The sequence below is a fragment of the Filicampus tigris genome, chromosome 15, assembly GCF_054856515.1.
Source record: "Filicampus tigris isolate MCC_2025a chromosome 15, RoL_Ftig_1.0, whole genome shotgun sequence".
NCBI lineage: Eukaryota > Metazoa > Chordata > Actinopteri > Syngnathiformes > Syngnathidae > Filicampus > Filicampus tigris.
Window position 1 is genome coordinate 17155226 of NC_141231.1, and position 25418 is coordinate 17180643.

At 41.6% G+C, this 25418-nt stretch overlaps 1 protein-coding gene across 1 annotated transcript; it reads right to left on the reverse strand.

The window, feature by feature from the left end:
* On the reverse strand, nucleotides 1–25418 carry lpar1 (lysophosphatidic acid receptor 1). Its single transcript, XM_086053905.1, has 4 exons — nucleotides 24972–25418; nucleotides 23428–23560; nucleotides 11734–12488; nucleotides 1–4159 (listed from the first exon to the last, which is right to left on the reverse strand). Exons 3-4 carry the CDS (start codon nucleotides 12473–12475, stop codon nucleotides 3843–3845), a joined length of 1059 nt encoding a protein of 352 aa, XP_085910031.1. The 5' UTR covers nucleotides 12476–12488; nucleotides 23428–23560; nucleotides 24972–25418; the 3' UTR covers nucleotides 1–3842.

Consider the following 25418-nt stretch of genomic DNA (forward strand, 5'->3'; position numbering starts at 1 on the left):
ATGGATGTACAAGTCTAGTCAGTGAACACAAATAAAAAATACAACCCAACAATTTCTTTTCTTGTTTTATTTTTGCTTCGATAACGCCACTTGACATTCACTTATATTAGAACCGGCAGGGAAGGGTATGTATGGAAATTGGGTTATTTGTCATGTTATCATGCAGACTATTGTTTGTCTTGAGACATTTTTGTAATGAATTTGATGTTGGAACAGAGAGCATCATCATTTGGGGGAAGCTAAAAGTACTGTACACACTTTACAAATGCCAAGTGTGCAGTTCTGTGAACAGTAACCAGGATGTGAATATATTAGATCATAAAAGTGCTTCTCAAAAGCCTAATTTTGCATGGTTGAACTCTGGATTATTTGTATTCATTATCTATGGTTGAACTAAAGCAATTTTGAGGCTATCTTAAAGGGGAGCTGTAGAAAGCACGGATAAAGCAAGCAAGTTATTAACTTCAATAGTGTCTAACAGGAAATTAATTACAAAAGAGATCAAGGCACAAAACCTCCTACAGTACTTTTGAACAGGATAAAGCAGTTAAAATGTACACATAAAAGCACAATCCCTTTGGTGATTCAATTTGAATAAAATATTTAGATACACACATACTGTACATACACACGCTGACTCACAGAACTCGAATATGCTGCATGTTGTGGGTCGACTATACAGTGCTCTCCATAATTATCGGCACCCCTGGTCAAGATGTGTTAAAAACCTTAATGTGAATTCTTTTTTTATTTTTTTTATTGCAGAAGTCTACTCTTTGAAAATGCAGTTTAGTTTGAAATCGTGTGCACCTACAAATCTAACAATGACTTTAGCCATGAGAAAAAAAAATCACTACACTCAACATCTCCACTCTTGCAGACCTGTTTCCATTCAGACTACTTCTACGAAAGGTACACCAACCAAGCATTACAACTACAAAAGAGGGTAATGAGATTCTGCTGTTTAGTGTCAGTCATGTAGTGTTTAGGGAAACTGCAATAATTTAGAGCAAGTCGACAGTCATATTAAATAGGGCACTCTCACTCACAGTTCTTAAAATGTTGAGCAAGATTTAATGGTGGATAATATTCTGTGGCGTTTGTCTTGCAGTGTAGAGACAGACAGATGACAAAAAGCCTTCTAAACAATAATAATAAAAAATAATCCTTCTCACTGCTGTCACTGAAGTGACTTCAAGCCACAAGCGTAGGAGCACGATAAAGTCCGACTCAGGCTGATGCTAAAAAAGAGACCACTGTAATCTTTCTTTACAGACCCCAATTTCTGTTATCTTCTCAACAGAGTTACTCCGGTGAGCAAGTTGCACTTACCGACACCCTTTGAGCCATGCATGTGAAATAATACGGAACTATTTAGTGCTTTTCTGTCTCAGATATTTTCATGCTTGAAATCAAAAAGGACAAAACAAGCAGACAAGTAACAAGTGTTATTTGTCAACCTTGCATGTATGAAAAAAAAATCGCAGCGCTGGCTTGAAGCCCTCACAATTTAGTAGGAATTCATACAAAAGTACAATTAGTCGAACATTTTTGGGTCGCTAGAGGAATATGAAAATAGTATACCCTAAACTTAACGGGATCGTGTGGGGACAGCGCACGTGCATAATGCTAGTACAGTACAGGTACACATCTACAGTGACCCATGCAGCAAATACAGTAATCAAGTTGGAAATGAATCAATATTCATTTTTCTTACGATTAGCAATGCATTCTTAATGGGAACACTTTCCACGAAGCAGTACAATTCTTGTTTGGTCCCAAAATATCCAAATCATCCCACATGTCCTTCATCCCCGTACTCATCGCAGTGATACATTTTGGTACGCTTGCAAAATGGCGACGTAGATACACTGCTCTTCATCGATTGGTCTACAGAGAACTGTGCTATTACGTTACTCATTATTGTGCCGAAAACAAAAAGCAGATATGATCTACTGTCTCACCTTCATGCCTGCACCCCGCAGTGGAAACGTTAGCCCGATCAAAGTTGCACCTTGGTTCAATGATCTAAGCTCTACTTGTTGGTACAAATGTGGCTTTTTCATCCACACATGATTTCATTTTGAGTCAATGAGTGTAGAAATGCTGTAGTATAGCAAACACTTAGAAAAGGAACAGTAAAGCTCGACCTTACCATCACTTCAATCATTTCATAAAGTCAAACTTTAGCTTATGCATCTATGTACATCAAACTTCAACTTTACTTTGACAATACTGGTGTGTAACATTCAATCCCGGGTCAAAAGGATAAGTTAGCGCGGCTCAGATCTGGTGTTTTCCAAAGCCAGGCTGTGATCTCATAAGAGTGACCTTTCCCCCAAATAAAAGGATTTCATTAAAATGGAAATTAAACATCAGGACAGACAGGCTGTGGGAACGCAGATATTGTGGATTTCAAACCTAAGGCCGTCATAGAACTTCACGCTTGTCCTTTTCAGATGAATCGTCTCACTGACGATAAGACGCTTTTGCTTTTTTTTTTTTACTGTTTTGCACTAATGTGACCTGAGGCCTCTTTTGTTTCATGGACACGAAAACAAAAGATAAAACACCAAGAGGCACACAAGTCATCACATCTCATGTCACGATATGCGGTCGGCTAACACAACACTAATAAGATGACCTTCACCTTCTCTCTGGGTAACGCAGTGGGTTTTAGCCTGCATGCGGTAAACTGCTAAACAACCTCCTCCCCTTCTTTGGTCAGATCCGAGAACAAGTTATCTTTAATGCCTTAGAAGGGAAATAAACAAGTTGGGATTTCTTGCAGCTATTTGACTCCATGTTTTCAAGTTGGCTGACAGCCTGAAGCTGTTCAGTTGATCACTTTGGGATGCTCCTTGGTATTCAAAATATGTTTCTACTGTAAATAACTCTGTTATCACCAAGTTTGAGATTCTCAAACTTGATTTCTGGTATTGTTGCATAAGATTAGCGATGAACAAAATCGCATTGTGCGTCATTTGGGGTCTAACGGGCGATGACGATTTGAATAAGACAACAGTCTGGTTACGATCCAAAAGGTCAATCGTCAAATCGATGAAGTCATCTTCAGTGTTATTGTTTCGCTGAGCTGATGTAATGGAAGCCCTTTTAGTCACAAAACCAATCTTGTAACTAGGACGGCTCTCACTGAAGCACAAACCTTTGCTTAGGCTAAGCTGTTAACAAAAATAAAAAGTGGGCGGCCTCACTTGTGTTTAGCTGTTTCATTTATCAACTGACTGGTGCTAAACTGGCTAAAGCAAGCGAATGGGACTGTACCATTTTCAGTCAGGGGCGGGGGGTGGAGCAGATCTTGACTCAGAATGTCAAAAAGTCAAATAAATTCTTATAGCCTCACAAAATGTGATTTTACCCGCCACCGCAATGTTTCTCGAGAAACGGGTTTTTGCGTAATACGGCTAAATAACCAATAAACAACGAACACAATCAAAACAACAAAGTCCCGCCTTCACGCATTTGTGCTTGGTAAGTAACTGGAGTACAACGTTCGAGTAAACTGGAGAGAGGGCGTATCTTATACTGGCATTATCGTAATTTCACAGACGCGACAGTTAGCATTAGCATTGCCAATAGCAACACATTCAACACACATAGAAAATACGTCAAACAAAAATACTAACAGCATTTCAGAGTCATTGAGGATGTCTGATCGCTCATCATCCTTCGTAATTAGTGTTCTCCCGTCATCCCAGGCCAGAGCGTCCGTCTTCCTTCCACAATCCCTTACATGAGATCATGTCTTCACATCACGTTTGGAGCCGTTTGACCTTCCCCCAGTCATTACCTCGCACACAGAGTTCATTCACCTTGACCCTTTATACCACTGAGTGTTCGTTGTTGTGATGGTGATGCATCCCGCCGCTGAGCACCGTGTGGTTGATGGACGACGCCGATCGGTCAGAGCCCTCGGCTGCCGTCCCGTTGACGTTCTCCTGCCGCTGGCAGCAGAGGATCTGCCGAAACGTGGCACTCATCTCCTTATCGCGGTAGGAGTAGATGATGGGGTTCATGGCGGAGTTGAACTCGGCGAGAAGCAGGAAGAACTTTTCATAGGTGAGGACATTGCAGCTGGCACAAAAGACGTCGAGAAGAAGGATGACAAGACCCGGGGTCCAGCAGATGATGAATGCCCCTATAGAGACACGGTAAAGATTCGTTTAACATATTAACAAGCAACACTTTCACATTCACACTTACGGGCAATTGAAAGTCTTGGATTATCCTAAGAGGTGTGTTTTTTTTATTTGTGGGAGGAAGTCAGAATAACTGGTGAAAACCCACACGAGCACAGGGCCAACATGCGAACTCGGCACAGGAAGAGCCGAGATGCAAGAACTGAACCAGTCGACTGGGAGGCTGATTCAGGCTCAATTCAGGGAATTGCCTGAAGGCATAAAAAAATTCTCCAGCGTATTCAGATGTGTGGTCTAGGCTATACTGCTATACTACAAATTACATGTATAAAATCAATAAACATTTTAACCTATACACTATACAGTAATATGATGGTACGTTTCTTTAATTGTGTATTTAACTGACCAAAAAATTAAATTCCACTTAAATCACCTCCCTTTGGATATGGAATATTAAAAAAATTTACAAAATCCCACAACGGTAAAACCGTGCTAACAATAATTTGACATAACAAAAAAAAAAAAAAAGCTTCCAAAAGTTCTATGTCAGCTACAGATACTCCGGCATGTTTTTTTTCAGGGCCGATATAATATATACATTTTTTATAAAGGTAACTGAAAATTTGAATTAAGTTAAAACAGTTTTAAATTGATTCATATTCATTATCAGCCATCAGATTTAAAAAAAAAAAAAAAAAGGCTGATGCCGATATTCGTCAAAATGCCTAATATCGGTACCGAATCGGCCCGGCCGATAATCGGGCCAACCCTTCTTTTCACTGTGGAAACTTCATCCAGTTTTCTGAATGACTTACAAAACAACATTTATGAAGTGAGTGCTCTTTCTTAAGTTGAAGAGACTGCATGGCATTCGCAATGTCTCCACACAGTGTTTTGTATAATTTCATCACGCATCTTGAATAATTTTCCTGCCAAGTGTGATTGATAGTGCGGAGCAGTGACCTCTGAGTCATTGTTCACGAATGGCAAGGTCAAGTGTAGTGAATTAAGTCAACAGAGGCCATTTGTCCTAACTACGACTAAACTCCAGCACATTAACCCCTGGAGACAGCAGCACAAAAAAAGTATTGATGAGATATGAGGACAGCAAGCTCCTTGATGGGCAGGCCTGCCTGTTATCTGTTCGGCTTTTGCAGGCAGCAGCTGCAGCAAACGGGCTTGACCTAACTTCCCAGCAATGCAGGCTGACTCTTTGGCGTTTGTTCGTTTTCCAGAATGTCTTCCGCCCAAGCTATCCGAAGCATTTGTTTCAACATCCTCCTCTGATCTCGACAAGCCTTGGCGCAAGATACATCCAGCTAGTACATCAGAGTAACAAGAAATATGGCTTTCACTGTCACACAATGTGTCACGCATAGTGCTGCGACAAGATCGGAGAAACGTAAATGACCGTCTAATCATCACGATCGCAACTTAAGCATCAATATTTGACGGTCACGGAAATTGTCTCTCAAATTGATGAAGACATGTCAGATTCATAAGCATCTGGTGAATCGATCGCACTTCTTAAACTCATTGCAATGTTAATCTCAATTGCCTACCAGCAGATGTGATAAACAGTTGACACAGAACATATTATTGCAAAGATTTTCTTTGGGGTTGACTTCCCTTGTAAAGATTCAGAGCGGAAGAGACAGAGAGCTAATTTCACGTGAAAAGCGCAGCTCCAATCTGACATCAGAGCACCCATGCTTATTCAGATCAGCTGACAGGCGCCCCAAATGTCTTGCAAAGACAAAATTCAAATCTGACAGTGGCAAATGGCTTTAAAGCAATTGAAACATAAACCACGAGGATAATGACACAAATTGACCATGGCGTCAGCCTGAATAAATTGACCTCACACTTACAGCCGATTCCCCAAAATGCGCTTTTGTGGATGGAGGAAAAAGATCCAAAGCGAACCCTCTTGCCTTGTCACTGTTCGAAAATGTCAAGTATAGGGGAGAAGAAATTGGAGAAGCAGAGCAGTTTGTGGAAAATGTAAACAAACACAGCTCCTTGGCAGTGACTGGAAAATCTTGAAATGTCTGGAAAACTGTTTTGAAACTTTCCAGGTCTTGTCTGGCTTGGTGACAACAATAAATTCAGACCGGGGCATTGCATTTGGTATTATTTCACTGGAGCTCTCATGCAGGGCTGAATCAGATCACTTTGGTTGATGAATCAGGACGAATCATCCTGATTAGTCACTGCCTGCCTTCAATTTAGTCTGAATACTGTCAGACAATATGATAACAATTCATCATTTACTAGCATCTGGTTACTCTGAATATGTTTATGCTCTGGACCCTTATTTTTCTTTGGGCTTCCATTAGAGGGGGAAAAATGGATCAAGTCCTTCCATATGGGCACAAGCTAAACACGTGCCAGCACTTTATTACATAACCATTAAGTGATGCAATAAGACTTCAAATTCATGTGGAAACATTTGCATAGTTCGTGCACACTAAAGCCTTACAGTCCACGTTTTACTTGACTTTGTTTCTTACCAGAGAGGCCAACCGTCAGCAATTGTCAAGGCCATTGTTAGATAAGGAATTTTTGTAACCAAGCCGTTCCCGCAGTTTTAAACTGGGAAATGCGCCTCTTCCCCAAATCAGGCACTAGCCTGTTTGGGAAGGATTTGCTTTCACGGAAGGCAAAAATGGGGGAAATGTCTGTGAACAATGTTGTTGTTGTCTCTGAAATGTCATGAAAGGGCATCCATCCATCCATTTTGTATCGTGATTATTCCTCAACGCTGGTTACAGCCTGTGTTGCAGTCAGTCTTGAGTGAGTCTTAACAAGTGTTTCCGTACATTAGTGTTCCTTTGTTGCATTTGCATGAAACTGTTTCACCCAATGGTTGGTGTTTTTATGATTGACCTCATTGCTATTCTTCTCTCATATGTCATTCCTCATGTGTCTCCGATGTGACTTCACCCCCGTCAATCATTCCATGAAAATATCCGCGTGTTTTTTCTTCTGTCTTCAAGAAGAGTTTCACAATTTTCTATCGCACACATAACATGTCAGCATCTCTGCTTCTTTCTTTAAAACATTCACTTTGCCTTGGCCAAGACTGGTCATGCCTTACTTCCAGCAATCTGCCTTTTTTCCTCTCAAAATCTTTTCAGTCCTTCCCCTTTAGCCTTCTCTTTCTGTGTTTACCTCATTCTGCGATTTCCTAAGCCAGCAATCATCTGAGGTCGTGACCGTAATGCCATTGAAACAAAGCAGTCAGCAGAAACCCTCACTGTATGTATACTTCTGAAATGGCGCTGCGGTTTCCCGTTTGTCCCCAAGAAAGATTTCTTTTTGCGCTCCCGAAAGGATAACAACAACGTCTTCCACACATAGACACTGTAGATTAGATACAATCACAAAGGGTCGCAGAGTTTTCAGCATGATTGTCAAACGGGCCGGCGGTGTGAGTACGGTGAGCTAATGCTTAGAGAAGCATGCCTAAGATTGAAAGAACAGTGACTTCTTTGAAATGGTAATAAAGAATCTTTCTGCTTCATTGGCACAAAAACACTGTCAAATGTCCAAAATAGGATGAGCTGGCAATGGCTTTGATAGTTTTTTGAGGTTTCAAATGTTATTCTTCTATTTTTGGCCAACTTTTGGAGGTGAAAGTACTTGAAAACAGTGAAATTGACATTCCATACTCTGTATATAGAGTGTGTGTAGCTCCTGCATGATGGAAGTTTTGGATCAATCAGGGCTTGGAAAAAATATCGTTAGGGCTGTGTAATTAATCGAAATTCAATTACAATTACGATAATTACACTCCATGATGACTAAAATTGCATAACCGTAAAAACTATTATTAATATGCATTTATATCCAATGCTCTATGTTTGTTTACACAAGGAAAAAAGTGTATCGTCTGTATATGTAGACAGAGAGAGTACATTTTCTGAACGTGACTCAAGCTTGCATTTTTTCATATCACAGAGGCGTTTTCGCTTGCATCACAGGATAATTATGGTTTTCATTCACCAAGTTAATCCCGATAAAGCTTTATAATACTTTAGTAGGGAATAACAGCTCACAAGTTGCAAGATTACTGTGTTTTCATAAAAATGAAGCAAAGCTGTGTTTAAAAAAAAATGAGTCTAATTGGTTGGAGAAGCCGTTAATGATACATTTCAAAGGAGATTATATCTTATATCCGCAAGTTAGCAACTTAGACATGCTTAAACCAAACCCATAAAGACGCTTTTGTGCCTGATTAAAAAAGCCACACGGTGAACAGGAATTTCCTGCAATATACTTAGGCTATTTCAGTAGTAAATAACAGCTCACAAGTTGCAGGATTACTTTATTTCTAAAAAAAAAAAAAAAAAAAAAAGGAAAAATTTGTGGGGGAAGCTGTTAATGCTACATTTCAAACGCGATTACAGAGTGCGCTGCAAATGAGCAACTGAGGCATGCTTAAATGCTTAAACACAAACCATAAGGACACTATTGTGCCTGATTAGAAAAGCCACACTGTGAACAAAAATTCCTTGCAATGCGAGCTTCAACCACAAACATACGTGCACGCACGCACACGACAGGTGACAGTGGGAGCCGCATACCAGGCATGTTTCCACTCCGACAGTGGATGGCAGAGTTTGGCTCGTCACCATGTCTGATTGGTTCCGCCCCCAGCAAGAAAGTGGACACACTTCAAACGATCGTCAACGGCTTTCATGGCATTCGTCTTCATGCACTTGTCCAACGTACTGAATGTGTTGGCATGCCACACGGCCTGATGATCTGATCATGCATCCAACGCGAAGACAATCGAGAGAATTCATTCACAGAGGGGCCAACACCTGACGCGCACACCACGCACACGGCTGAAGGCTTTTGTTGCACGGAGCTGTGGACTCAGAGGAGAAAAAAAAGACAAGAATGATCTCTGTTGGTGTCACTCAAACCGTTTGACCCACCAGCAGCTGAATGCACTTACAGCAAGGATGCCCATTAGGAGTGCAAGTGCCTAGTTAGGCAAACATGAGCACTGATAATAAAATAAAGTGCTCTGAGGGTATATCTGAGAGCCAAAACTGAAACGACTCATCCAAGCCTTCAATTAGCTTCTTTCACATTGGCCATCAAACAGGTATTTTATCTACTTTATGACAGCTGTCCAGTGTGTAAGACGATTTATACCCCCCACTTGCGGAGCGCGGGTGGAGGGGGGGGGGGGGCGTTGTTCCCGGAGCACTGGCCTCCCTGAAATATGACTGGACCCTCCAGGCGAAATAATCGATTTTTGGATACTTTCCGATTTTTTCCACACTTCCCCCATTCTCCGTAGAGAACATGTACGATTTCTGAAGAATTTAGGGGGGTTCTTCTTCTGTATTTTACAGTCGTCTTTATGCCCTGTGCCTCTTACAGGTCAATCTTGGTACTACAACTGACATCTGGTTTTAAGGGAGAAAAGCTGTATTAAAATGTGTTTTTTTTTTTTCCTGTTAGGAAATGTCAAAAAATGTGCTGCAGTCCCTTGATTTGATTTTGTATGTGTGCATACAAAAGCATATCTCTACAGAGGATACAAGCTCATCTGTCTGTGGTTAAACTAATCAAGCGGTTTTGTTTTCCCATCATTGGACAACAGTACAGCTGCATTGGAGTTGATGTGAAAGTTGTGAAAGGGCACAGCTACAGCATGTGTCTCTATGCTTATGTGTGTGTTTAAGTGTGCGAAACCAACTTTGGCCCATTACGTTCCCATTCTTTCATTGCTTCAGAGACAGAAATCTGTCATGGATGGCTTTACAGCATCCTGAAAGGAACAAGCAGGGAGGGTTGGCAGGAAGACAGCCATCATCTGGCCAACAGATGGGAGAAGCATGACAAGACATCTCTGAGGGGTATACTGTCAAGCATTTCAGAACCTTTCCCCCAAAAAGGTGAACACCGGCAAAACCCAGAGCTCAGATTGGCAACTCTTCTGAAGACTGAAAGACTTATGAGCATTGCAGTTCTACTTTGGCTAGGTTACCGTGAGAAAAAAAAAAACATGTGCATATACAACCAAAGCGTGAAATGGATGTGATTAAATGTTTTGTCGGGAAAAAAAAATAAAAAACATCATTGCAATGAATGAAAGTATTTTTCAAAAAGAGCAGCTTACTGTCAGAACTGATCACCAAGACTTTGGCGTTTGTGAAATGAAACCCCTTGCAGTCGCACCAAATTACTCCTATTCCTGTGAGTTGTAGTTATTTTAAAACCAGTCATTAGAAATCCTACATCGGTTTGAATCAGTAACAGTTCGCATCAGTAACAACGGTTAACAAACTGTCAGGAGCTTTGACGCTGTCCCTGTGCCAACACTGAAGTAAATATCGGTTCCAAGCTGTAAAAAAAATTGTAGTTGAAAAATACGATTAATCACAATTAATTGGAAAATGTTACGATTAATTATTTAAAAAAATAATAGTTTGACAGCGCTAATACAGTATATATATATATATATATATATATATATATATATATACTACTTCTGTCCATAGTTTAAGGGGATTGAGACAAGAGGATGAGATAGCACACACATCAGATCAGCGACAAATTGCATGGAATCCTCTGGTATGTTTTGTCTAGGACCAACACATCCTGCTTCAAAGTACCATCATGCACTTTTCCCACAATTCACACTTTAATTCTGTTTTTACTCAGCTTACTGTGTTTGCGAGAGAGCCGTAGGCAAGTAAGTTCTGAAAAACGAAAAGACTCAATTCCTAAAGAAACTATTGCACAACTTGAGAGTCCTGGAACCTTGCAAAATGGGAGACGTATCTGTATGGAATGCTTGGACATAAAACTGTCAGACTTCACACACTGCTCAGCTGGAAGATAAACCAGGCACCAGCAGAGCAGAGCCTTGGCAATTTACAATGCCAAACCGTTGCGATGTAGCCATACATAACTGTGATTGAATATAAAGCGGGTCTTGTATACATACTGTATCTTTGGACATACACTGTAAGAGTTTATCATGTAGTATGGTGTGTGGAATATGTCCAAGTTAAAATCACATTCAGTACATTTAGTAACCATTCAAAACACGGTAAAGTCTGTTATAGGTTGATCATCGCATTTAAAAGAACATTGGAGGACTTAAATATTAATCAAGCGAAGCAACTGAAAATATTATTTCATACACTACAATCAGGGATTAGCAACCTTTTCGAAGCAACGAACCAATTCTGGGTCATTTCATTAACTCAAAGGGCTAAACAATTTGAGATACACTTCAAAAATTTTCAAATAATCACTTCTACAACATCCCTAGGAAATCACAGCGTCCTATCACTGGTGAGTATTTTTAGAACGGGCCCACAGTCTACTTATGTGGTCCTTGGAGGCTAACTGGTGTCTTTAGGCACCATGTCGATGACCCCAGCACAAGACAGAACTGATTCTCCCATTTATGTCTTTTGTACTACAGTAATTCACTTCAATAACCCATCGAGTGTGCCGGAGAATCCCCCAAATCCTTCGTAGCGTTAGCTAACAACCAAATGATGTGGATAAACTGAATAAACAGGAGGAGGATGCTTACCCAACACAATCGCCACGGTTTTCAGCAGTGACATCATCGTGTCTTTGTTACGTCGTGGTCCGGAGCTGTGACGTGACATCCTCATTGTCCTTTGGCGCACATAGACAAAGATGTGGGCATACAGCGTCACCATGACAACAAATGTCACCAGGTTAAAGACGGCCCAAAAGACCAGGTAGGAGTTGCTATAAAGCGGTGCCATGTTGGAGCACGATTTGATGCTACAGATACAATTCCAGCCCACACTTGGAATGGCTCCCATGACTATGGACATGGTCCAGATGATGACGATGACAACCACCACACGCCGGTTGCTCATGCGTGTGTGCAGCTGCATGCGGAATACTGTGATGTGGCGTTCGATGGCAATGGCGAGGAGGTTTGCCACGGAGGCTGTCAGGCTAGTGTCGATCAAGCCTTGACGGAGAAGCCATGTCGAAACAGTCAGGCGCCTCGTGTTTGGTCCCGTGTTGAACATCAAGTAGAAATAGGCCAGTCCAGCAAAGAAGTCTGCGGCTGCCAAGTTAGCCATCAGGTAGTAGATGGGGAAGTGGAATCTCCGGTTGACATAGATAGCAATCATCACCAGGAGGTTGGCGAGCATGATGAAGATGCAGACTGTGATGCCCAGGCCCATCACCAAGCGACTGACCGTGTTCCAGTCGGTCGCTAGGTACTTGCCGCTGCGGTTGTAGAAGAAGGCAATGGTCTCATTGTAGTAGCACTGCTCCTCATCCATCATGCTTGTGAAGTTCCTGAAATAAAGATGATAAGTCAGAATGTCAACCGTTAAATGAAACACGAAACACTGACTCGGTTGTCGCATTTTACTCTAACGTCCTGAACTTTTAACAGATATCAGTGAAGGTCATGTGCAGTATAAACACATTCCCCAAAAATGTAAGCGTAAGTGGTTTCTGAATCATTGAATAATCTTTTCAGATTTAGACTGAAGCCCGCGAGCCTTGTGAGGAGAAGCGGTATAGATCATGGATGGATGGATGGATGGATGGATTTAGACTGAAATGACAGAACCTTGCCCAATTTGTGTGTTCACTTCACATAAAGAAATATCATGTCATGGATAAATGTGTAAACTGGAGCTTACAGTAGATATGTACTGTATCGGTTCAAAAACAGGCAACACAAAACACCTATTGTCTATAAAGTACAGGTTACAGAAACGGCAAGTGTTGCTTACCAGCTGTGTGTGTGTGTGTTTGAATAAACCCCCGTGTGACTGACAGTGTGAAGACCGAACCCCCCTTTTCCTCCCATCTGGTCCAGTTTAATGAGTGTTCCGGTTTTGGAGAAAAACAACTGAGAAACTGAGAAAGCTAAGGAACTGTAACAGGACACTTTGAGTGAACCCACACACAACCCGCAAACACAAACAATGCAGGAAGATTTGTGTATTTTGTGTGCGTGCGCATGCATATGTAAAATGAGAAAGCCAGACGGATGCCACTAAGGACTCTATTCTCGTGACCAGTGTAAATCTTGCGTGGCACGTGGCGTAGCTGAGGCTGGTTGGACACGATGTTGGTCACATTTCACAGATGAGCGCAGACCGGCGGATCTGCGAGAAGCAGGGCTGCGCTGCTGTGGGATTGATCACAGCCGACTCCAAACATGGCCAATCAAAACATCTCCATTCCCTTCATACGCTGCGTTTTAGTCGCGCACGAGAGTCCCGACATGGCGGAATCATATCTGCCCCATGAAGCAGGGCACTTGGTGACCCCCCCTCCACCCCTGATCGTTGGTGCGCCCTGCTCACCCTCCCTCCCTCGGCTGTGCCTGCCCTAGGGGATGATTTTAAAAACACAATACAATGATTCAGAGGGTTTGATGCCCGCTATTCACATATTTCTGAATGAAATACATCTCGTTAGACCAGCTGTCTAGGACACTGCTTTCTGCCGCCTAGCTTGGCGGGGACCGGTCTGCCAAATTGGCAAACGCGAGCCATGCGCTGATACGAAAATCAGATTCCGCCGGCATTCGCGCCAAGGCACAAATGCGCTGTCTATGAAAATAAAGCCCTCATTTGCTCTTAATTATCCCAGGAACAGAATGTGATTCGTGTATGTGGTTAAATGCTCACTAAACAAACCAAAACCAAAAGAATATTTTGGTTGGGGGGGGGGTGGATTCCCTTCTCTCTTTTAAACTCCACTCATCTGTAAACAAAAAGGACAGTACCCCCTCTTACCCCACTTGGACTCAATTTTGTAAATCCTTTCCTCATTAAAAGGCGGTGTAATGAGGCCTTGCTGAAAGGCATGGACCTCATACAGTACTTGTTTGTTGCATATTCACTGCAAAAGAAAGCAAAAATCTCAAGGCCCTGATATGTTATCTCATACAATGTAACAGTTTTATGGGTAGCTTAAGGCCATAACACAATTCTTGAATAGATTTTTTTTGCCCACATTGCACTCTAAAGTTCAAATGTAGCTCACTTATTAGTAGTGATCCAAGCCAAAGGCAATACAGTACTGACCAATATACTGGCTGGGAATGTTGGCAGCATACCACATCCCAGTATGCCTCGGCCAAAACGGGTGTGTGTTAGGCATGGCAGTCCACCAATAATAGTAAAGGAGTTCTAATCGATGAAATAACCTTTATCCATGTTTGTTTATGTGTCCAATTTCCCAGTTGGGCCAATAGGAAGCTCCGTCGACTGTATTTGTTTGGGATGGACATGAAAGCCTATTTCAGTCACTGAAGTAACAAATGCTACAACCATAATAATACACACATTGTTAAATTAGTACTGCAGATTGTATGTTGGAATTTCAGAGCACAGTCAGCACAGACATCCTCATCGATGGAACAGATTGCTTCCTGAATATGAACAGCCAAATGAGTGGCCGCAATAGGGACACGTGTACAGAACTTCTACTGAGCGCTGTAGCCAATATCCAGTCTTTACAAAGACAACAATGCCCCCTTATTTGTTGACAATATCCGAGTCATGTAACTTAAGATAACTGGAATATTAAAAACATGTTGGATAGGCAGTTCTTCTCCAGTAGACAATTACTAGGGATAGACCGATTAACGTAATATTGTCAAAAATGTATAGTAATAAGAGTCATTCAAAAAAAAAAAATCGACATTATGCAAATCGGAAAAATTGTTCAATAAACATATGACGTTTCAACAAAGTTAAGAGTTAATTTTGGGGAGATTTTGATGCCAATATTTTCCTTTTTAATGAAAATGAGTATCAGCTCCAAATATCGGTAATCGGCCTCCTTGACTACTAATAATCGGTATCGTATCCGCCCTGAAAAAAAACATGTCGGTCTACCTCTAACAACTACCTTTATAAACATAGTGTTAAATAAAAACCTCTCATAGAGATTGAATCAAAACTGTGATACAAGTCTTGCACTATATTGTGCAATGACGCCCTAACAGTGGTCACACTTCACAAAACAAGGTATATCGATAGATATTTCTGCTACTTTCCGGAACTTAACTCAGAAAAAAGCCTTCCTGTAAATTGCACTTGTTGCGTCTCCAGAGGGAGTCGCGGCTTGGCCGTTAAAAGCACTGAAAGGAGGGGCTGAGTGACAGCAGCAGCCCTAATGTCTGATAGATCCATAAAGAGGCGGAGCCTATGACAACTACCACCGCAGATGAAAGCCCATCTCGTCCACTTGTCATCTGTGGGTTACGGCCATTAAGTATCTGGAGGGAGCAGCTCGCTTTCAGATGCCTGAGGCCAGTTGTCAGTATTGAAGTGGAAGAGGAAGTGGCCGTGACATCCGAGCGCACTTTCCACTTTGATTCATACTTGCAATGGCGCCTGTGGTGAGAGATACTGGCATCTTGAGTCCCTGGGTGTGTTTGGATGCAACAACTGCAGAGTGGTTCTTTATACGCTTAGAAGAGAGACCAATCACTGTGAATTGAACTGAATGTTGAGTGTGAGCGAACCGGAGAAGAACATTAAGGGAAGCGTGTGTGAGTGTGTGCGTGGTCTGAACCGTAGGTGTTAGAGACGGAGAACAAAATGTTCACTGTGCCCAAGTGTGTGTCGACACACTCGTCGCATGCTTGTTAGTAATGTGTGATAAGGTTTGGCTGTGTGGGGAGGGAGAGAGTAGAGTGTGTGTGTATGTGTGTGTGTGCATGTGAGCCGGACAGGCGAAAATGAAAGGACCACCCACAAATTGCATGAGGTCATTTTTTAAGCATTAAAGCAGTGGAATCTTAAAGTCACACAAAAATTTGGGGGGGAACGTTTTACTGCCTCTGACAGAAACACACAAAGTTCAAGAGGCCATGGTGCAAGCCCTGAGCATATCTCACGAGACCTTCGCTTTTTTTTTTTGCGTGGCGTCACCCAAAGAAGGGTAGCGGTGACAAAGAAAAAAAATGTGATAATGACCATAGAACAAGAAATTACACTGATAATTCGAGCCATACGTCTTCAATCTCTCTGTATCCTCAACCTTTTGCTTTCATTTGTTCTGGTTTGTCTAACCTTGCGCTCCCTTTGCTCAGGCTCTCCTCACTCCTCGCTTATTGTTTACGTTGTCACCTCAGGGGCAGTTTCAAAGTTGCGCTTTTTGGCAGAAGACGGATTAGAAATGATTCAAAGACCAATTCTAATTTCACATCTTTGCTGATGAGAGGTTTTCAAACAAATGTAGGACAAGACCCCGGAAGACAAGCAGTTGGTATGTAGTGTTACTTATAGGGGCTGTATCATGCTATTTTAGGATTTCTACAGTTAAAGGGAAAGTCAACCCAAAAATGTTCTATGCAGCCCCACTGGTCTAAAAATGGCATTCTGATTGATATTGTGTTTGTGGAATATGAGTTAAACTGTAAAATGTTTGTCCGGTCAGGGGGCGGCCATTTTGTCACTTCTGTCGACTGATAATGACATCACAGTTGCTCAGTGCTCGGGTAATGACCAATCATGACTCAGCTTCAGAAAACAGGCGAGCCGTGATTGGTCGTTATCTGAGCCCTGAGCAACAGTGATTGCCACAGTGGCAAAATGGCCGCCTCCGGAGATGACTAAAAACGAGTTAATTTTGCTGCTTAACTCATATTCCACAAACGCAATATTAATCAGAATGACATGTTTAGACTATTGGAGGCGCATAGAACATATTATTAGAAAGAACATTTTTAGGTTGATTTCTGCTTTGTCAAGGCTAAAAGCTAAAACAAAAAAAAGTTGATCCATCATGATACACCTCGTTTAACAAAGATACATGGCCAATTACATGGCCTGGCAGGGATGTTACAGCTCAGACATTTTTGCTGATCCATACGAGTGGAGTGGTTTAAATCAAAGTTAGTCGTCGTCTTCCAAACAGACCCTTAGTCTCTAAATTGTCTCTATTGTGCTCATATGTTGCCACCTACAACTCTGTATACCATTAACCTCAGCATGACACACCGCTTTTGTCAATCTTCTCCCTCGTGCTTAACTTTCTCCTTGTGTTTCCTCCTTCTTCCCCTCTGCTACTCCATGGCACTCCCCCCCACCTCCTCACCCCCGGCCCACTCCGCCCGTCACACAATGTGCACATTGTTCACATTCCCCCACTCCAGAAAGCCAAGAAACGGCGACGTCTAACAACCCCAGAATGCACACAAACACTGACACACACATACAGTACGTACATACAGGCTTTTCATTCTCTAACTTTCTCTTGAACCAAGTGCACGTAAACCACACGCGTACAGCCTCACACTCACACATAGGCTCTGCTGATTAGCGGCAGAGCTCAGCACAAGGGATGGATTGAGAGTCGGAGGTGAGTCATGAGTGCCTGCGACCGTGACGGGATTCACAGCTCGTCATCGTACGATACCCCTAAACACGTTTACCCGCCACTACAACTACCTGTGGTTCAGTCTTTAAATAGCATGTGTGAAGAGTAGCTCAATGTGGTAGAGTGTTTCATTTGAATTTATGCGAAGCTGGGAAACAGTCGTCAGTGTATTACAATCATAGATTGTCCATCCATCAATGCAACACATCGAAAGGAACAAAAAAGGTCATTGAGGTATTTTGATGAAAGCATGCCACATTTACTTAAGTCAACCCCAACATTTTTCTTGACAATAATAAGTTCTATCCGCCCCCACAAGTCTAAACACGGCATTTTGATTACAGTTCTGTTTGTGGAATATGATGAAAGAAACAAAATCCACCCGTTTTAATCCATCTCATGGGGCGGCCATTTTGTCCCTTGCTGTCGACTGAAAATGACATCACAGTTGCTCAGGGCTCAGGTAACAACCAATCATGGCTCAGCTTCAGAAAACAGGTGAGCAGTGATCGGTTGTTACCTGAGCAACTGTGATGTCATTTTCAGCTGACAGAAAATGACAAAATAGCCGCACCTTAAGATGTACAGAAACAGTTGGATTTTGCGACAAACACAATATTATTCAAAATATCAAGTTTAGACTAGTGGGGCTGCGTTGAACATATTAATGTAGAGAACAATTTGGGGTTGACTTCCACTTTAAAACAAGACTGAGAAAAAAATGCACGTCAGCTTAACATTCTGACATGAGGGAATAAGCACAGCTAACGTAGCAGGAAACTTGTAGAAAAGGTAGTATGTAAAATGAACATTTGCTTCTGGTTGTCCAGAGCCACTAGTAGTGTTGTCTAATTTCTCAATAACATCCACAGTCATACATATACAAACCCTTTAATTTAGCTTCACATTTTTTTCAAAGATGAGATCTTGGAAAAGCCTCGTGACAGCTGCAATCTGACCGATGGGGTTTTGGAGAAGCCAATGATGAACCCTTTCATTTTGCATTCCCACTTTTTCGCTTCTGTGATCAACTTGCTAAAATAATATAGGTTTATAAGCAAAGCTATTAATTAACAACCAACGTGACAGAAACCTACAAATCTATACAGCCGAGCTTTTGTTGACGATATTTGGACCGCAATAAGAATGTGCTGTTGTGTTCGACAAATATTGTGAGGACTGCATTTCACATGCTAACTCAATGTCACTTGTGGTGACATAACGTTTTAATTCAGACCTCCCGGTTTTAAACCCTCAGAAGGGCCACCCATTTAAAAGTGGTCAATAGCATTCTTTCTGGTCTTCTCTTGCATTGAATGACACCAAGGAGCTTTAAAATAACACAAAAAATGTTCAATATCTCAAAAAAATGATTAAAACTCCTCTCCACGTATTCCGTTACCTTTGCACTTTGCCGCTCGCCATCGCATAACACGGCACGCAAAGAAAAACAATCAACAAGCCTGCCATTGTTGTCCCATGGCAACACAATTTGATAGATTCATGCCAACACAAGTATCACATTGAAGGGAAAGTGCTGCTTTGGCATTGTTTGGAAAATGCCCCGTGATAAAACAACACAAATCTGGCGTGCAAAGTCATTGAACGCAGCCGCATGGGTAGTTCACGCATGATAATGAATCATTCAAAGTGACCTATTTTTTGTGGTAACATATACATTATCATGCCCAAAAACTTAATTTCACAGTAATAGCAAAGCAGTTTGGGCACAGGGGGTAACGCATAAATGTATAGATTTTTTTTCCATAACACTCATTATTGAAATCCTACAAAGCTACAAAAACCCCACCAAGATATCAATTAGGTGCAACACCGCCATCGAAACGGGACTTCAGAACATTTGCAGGAAGATGCGTGAATAACATTAAAATGACATTGCCGAAAACAAAACAATCCCCGAAATCAAAGACATTTCAATGCCGAGAGAAATGCCAAAAAGCATTCCCCAAGGCTTGTCTGTAATTCCACCAGACGACTTTCCGAATACTATGCACGAGCATTGAGATTTACAATTGCAACGCGTGAGGAGTGAAAGCTAGACGCTATGCAGAGCCCGGATAAATCATGGAGGTTCTTTGTCGAAAAAAAAACAGCACTTAGCAAGACAAGACAAAGTATGATAGCGAGTGTACTCCCCTGACGCAGAGCCATGCCCTAATTGCCAGTTAGGCTGACAAACAGCTGAAGCCATCTGCATTGTTTCCATTCTGAATGGCCACATTGTGACAACTCAGCATCTTCAGTTTTTTTAACACCCCCTGGGTGAAGATAAACTCCACAGTATGTGTCGGCTTTAACGGCAGTTTAACGTCAGTGTGTCATCTTGTCTTCGCAAGAACAACGAGTGGATTCCAAAGATTGCATAACCCAAACTTGGGAGTCTGGTGTGACTCGAGATTGCTTGCTGTAAATGTCGGCATCTCTCCGCATCCGTATGAAACTGATAGTGAGTTTGCACCTTTTAGACTAACTTTGCAAATACAAGACAAGCGGGGTCTTCTTGTCAGGAACTGGCCATGGAATGTTCCTGGCTAGCTCGTCCAATTAGCTCACCTCAGCCGGTCTGTCAGTCAACATGGGTTTTTCATGTTGGAGTGCAGACTGAGGGCAAGCAAAGTACTTCACTAAAAGGGTAGAGAGGGATCATCACATCTCGTCAAAATACACAAGTGTTGGATTTTCTAAAAGGCTTTTTTTTTTCCAGCGCTTTACAGCAAGTGTCTCTCACCGCTTTCGCCGGACCACTCAGGGACAAAGCCACTAAAGTGCTTCCTTGGTTTTCTTCCAATGATTTTGTGCCAAACAGCAAACCTTTTCTCATCTTTTAGGGAAAACAACGCTCAGGAATGTCTAAAAGGAACATCTGAGTTTGCAAGGAACCTCACAATATCACAACTAGGGGCAATTTAGATTGTCCAATTAACCTACCAAGCATGTTTTCGGAATGTGGGAGGAAACCGGAGTACCTGGAGAAAACCCACGCAGGCACGGGGAGAACATGCAAATTCCACACAGGGAGGCCGGAGTCGGGATCGAACCCACGACCTCTGAACTGTGATCATTGAGATCAATTTAAATGAATTCACTTCAGAATCCACACGGTCGCCAACCGAATACACGGTCCAGGCCTGCTCAGGTGCAATGATGGCTTGCATGACATCAGTACAGTAGCTCACGCACGATGAGAGTTTGAACTTACAATTTTTGGACTTTTGGGTCACTAATACAATTGCTTTGTGTGCTTTTTAATGTTTAAAAGTGTCTAGAGCGTGTGATAAGGGTAAAACTGTAAAAAAATAAGTGTTTTTGTTTGTTTAAAGGATCCCTATGTATTGAGGATCAAATGTGGGTGGGTCTGGATCTTCTGTCATAAAATGATACACTATACAATGGCAATTTTGGCAATGAAAATGTAACAGAATGTGGGCTGAAATGAACTCTTTTTGTTCAAGTGAACAACAAAATCTGACAAAAAGATGAGGAATCAAAGCCAAAGTCTACAGAATGTTTAATGCCTTTCAAGGACACCTATTTTCTGCTTAAAAAATGCAACTCTACACTGTCAAACAATGTTGGGTGAACTCAAAATTTCACAGCAATAAACTTTGGGATTTTAAGTTCGACTAAATGTTTGACGTTTTGCTGTTGTGACAACTGGCTTCCCTGCATTTCACAACAGAATGGTTGTGCCGATTATGGCACCACAACTTAAAGATGCTTGCGTGCTTTGTTGCGCTAACATTGTTGCCATAAATGTCAGAAATTCATAATTAAAAACTTTCCGACTCAAATAGGATTTAGGCCAAAAAATACAAGTTGAGGACTACCTTCACTACCTTAGTAGTGACTACCTTGTGAAAGCAATCTGCACTTTGAGATGAAGAATGGGTGGAATGCAAGACTTTAGACGAGGAGGAGGAGGAGGCTTGGAATAATCACAACACAGATGTTTCAAGGACCCACTTTTTTTTTTTTCTTTTTTTTTTGATGGATGTAAGAGCTCATGTCAGGAAACATAAAACTGTCAACTCAAGAGGAGACAATATGTTTTTGCAAGGGACTTTTGTTTGACCATGAGTGTCGGAAGTCAGGGACATGAAATGCTCCCGTCACTTTTGCGTTTCTATGAAAATGACTTTTCATTTGGGACAACGCTTTCGAGTAGAAATAATGTCTGTGCAGCTTCTCTGGTTACCGAGGAAACCAGTAAGCTCCTGGGAACAAACCTCCCGTCATATTTGGACCGCTGGACTGCTATATCCATGGTGATAAAGCGTGTATCGACTCAAGCAATCATGACAACATAAAGTTCAACTACATAAAATCCTCGACGGTACAGCCACATAGGATGGATTATCTTGAGTCAAGTTTGCCACAATTAAAGTTGGATAAGCTACAAAGTAGGATTGTGACATGTTGGTAAGGGAGGGAATCATACATTTTTCATTTAATTCCTGACCATTTATAAGAGGAGAAATAGTCCACAGCCAACAAATCAATGTTGACATTACAAGTGAAAGGAAGGTTGGGATGGTGAAGGGTAATCTCCCGAATTAAAACATCTTGAAAAAGCACTGACCCTCACCCCGAGCCAAAGTGTAAATGCTTTTCACACTCTGCCATAGCATCAAAGACCCCCCGAGGGTTGTGGTCGTAGGTGGTAAGTAAACAGTGCCCTGACACACACACGCCCACACAAAACTGTATTACAAGTTAGTAAATGACAATTAAAAAAAAAAAAAAAAAAAGCATAGTGGATGTGGTTTAACCATATGCCACTAATTACAAAATAAAATACTTGTCATTGCTGCCCAGTGGATAATATTGCTTTATCCATATTCATTACAATTTGAAAAAACAGCATACACACCACACAAGTCTATTTTGTGTTAATGTGAAGAGACTCACATCTCGGGCAGATTACAATGGAAATACTAATCTCCCTCAGTACTTTTGTTACTGCATCATTCAAGTGAATGCCGACCTAATTTAATTTTGAGGTGAGATATCATAGAGCGATTAATTTCTTTTGACACCTATATGACAGTTAAGTATGGTAAAATGAAAAAAATAAGTGGTTAGTCAGTGTCCCAGAATGCATTAGCTTTAAGGCTGCAAAATACATATTTACATTGCTTCAAATAAATTGCACTTGATGAATTGGATACCTTCAATACCACACATATTAACAACTCTCCAGTATCTAACCTTTGGAGTTGAGCTAATTTGCCTATTTGACTTGTCTATGCAAAGGTGTGCATCTTGACCACAGCATGATGCTGAAATCATTCTTTAAGATGATGGAGATTGTTCACAAAAAAATCATGCATTTGAATTTAAACAGCTACACTAAGGCATCCTAGTTTTGGCTTGCCTGTTAGATTGATGATGACAGAAGTGGTTTAAAAAAATAATATTAACAATTCAAATGTAAAAGATTTTTGGGTTTGCTTGGGCGGGGTCGAGGGGGGTGGGCAGTTTTAAATTTGTAAACTAAAACCAGGCTTACATGCCTGTGTAGGTGATTAAGACCAGTTATCTGGTTCCACGATTAAGACCCCAGCCACCGTGGCGCAATAAGCCCCTCGCTGCTGTGCCCCTTTCCTTTTACTGCGCGCAAACGAGCGTAATCTCTCCAATATTGGCGCACACGGCACATTGAGGCATCTGCTCATGCCAATATCAAACAAGCTTTTATCAGAAACAAATGCTTGCCATGCACGTCTACGTGGCAGGTATACTTATGTAAAAAAAAAAAAAAATGCCCACATGCGCTGAAGGTCAGAACCAAATAAACTTGTTATGCCTTATCAATTTAGTGAATTAGCAAGTAGGCCAGTAAGAAGTACGTTATACTTACAATGTATGCTCCAGAGCAGTAGAAAGATGGTTGCGTGTACTTCCCGAGTGGCTCCTAGATGTCCAGACCAAAAAGTTTGATTCGGGAAAACCTGAAATTCCTCCCACGCAGTGTACAAACTCGGGCTGCACTCCTGTCAAAGTGGCGAGGTGTCAAAATCCAACATGGAGCCAGGCAGTCGCATTGTATGTCCAAACAAACACGCAACACTTGTTTTTCCTGCGGAAAGTTGCAGTTGTTCTTCCCACATGAAGTCGCTAGATGCTCTCCTCCTGGTGCCTGGCGCGCCGCTCGCCCTGCGTCTCTCTCTCTCCCTCCCTCCCTCCCTCCCTCCCTCTCTGGTTCTCGCTCCTCATTGCGTGCGCGCGCGCGCTCCTGGAAGGGACCTTGTTGTCTGTAGATGACGTCACTGACACGCGCACGCGGGGCCTCTGTGGAAAATGACGGCTAAATAAACTGACGCGCTCGAGTTTGCTGCATGTGTGTAAACAAACATAAAATTGTGAGCGTTTGCCTGAAACTGTTTGGAAATGCGATCGTTCAATATGCAAACGTGCTAAAGTATTTAATCCTGAACATGACTAATTCAATATATACACAAAGAATGGATTTGGCCCGTTACAAAAAGCCATACAAAAGAAAGGACTGCTAAATTTCATTTTAGGAAGGAAACTTTGTACACTCAATGTCCTTATATTAAAAATATATATTAAAACACAATTTCAATCAATCAAAGCCGGGATGGCACAAAACTAATTGAACGTCAACGAAAACAGATATAGTGTCTCACCCTGTTGACTTGGGCCTCCTGGTGCCTTATCTAAAGCCAACAGTCTCAAATTAGGGTCTTAAATTGGACAGTACACCGGCAAATTGGGGCTGTTGTTAAATCACCGTTGCCGAAATGACATTCCGTGAAAGGTTAAGTTAGCCCCCTCTCTGTCCATCGTTAAAAGTCATGTAAAACACATGTTTAATCTTTGGCTTTTGCCCCCTGAGCATGAGACTCGACATTGCTTTCAATATTCACTTTTCTTACTGTATAATCTTTGTAGAGAACGGTGTGATTCCCTTTCCATTCCAGAATGACCTATTTAGTATTGTATCATAAAACTGAGGTGCAATGCTATTATATGCAACTAGTCAACTACTCCTACAAGGCTATTCAAACCAAAAGTTTGCAAGTTTGCATTAAGTGTAATTCTAATATTGTCTGCAGTAAAAAAAAAAAAATGCAGCTAAATATTCCTGAATTCAAATATCTAAATAACACAAGCAGAGTTTCAACGACTGCGTCATAAGCCTACTTGTGCATTTTTTATTTTACACTACCAGTACACTTGAACACTTTTTTTTTTTTTTGGGCGAGGGGAGAATTTCGTAAAAGTGCCCAGCAGTTGCGAATTGTTCTTTTCCCCCTAGTGCTTAATTGGAAACACATTTTTTTTTCAGTAACTTGTTAAGCGAGAGAAACAGGAAGGGAGTGAGGTCTGGAGTGTTGAGAGGGAGAAAAAAAGACTCAAAACAGAGACTATATTCCTTACCTATTAACTTTCTTCATATCTTCAAAATATTTCCTCCTGTCTGACTATGTTGGCTATGCTTGTATGCGTCCCATTGATCCTAAAAATGGTCTCATATGCAATTGCTTATTCCATGAGAAAGTATTTGCCATAGGAGCGTTTACATTCGCCAACTCAGCACCATCTGCGAGCACTTACTAAGGTGTTTAACCTGCTGCTTCCCCCATATAATAAAGTGTTAAGGCCACAAAACACTGAACAATGTGCTGTTCTCATTTGTCTCACAACAAATCGACATGCTGCTTGCATTATTTAATTTTAAAGTCACGCAGCCTCCCAGTCTTTCAAAGGCCCCAATTGCCCATCAACTGCCAGAGACTGAACATGTTTCAATGACAAAACATCTGAGATCCCCCTGTTGGACATTCTTCATCTGGATAAAGATCACTTTTATCTGAGTGTTTGTTC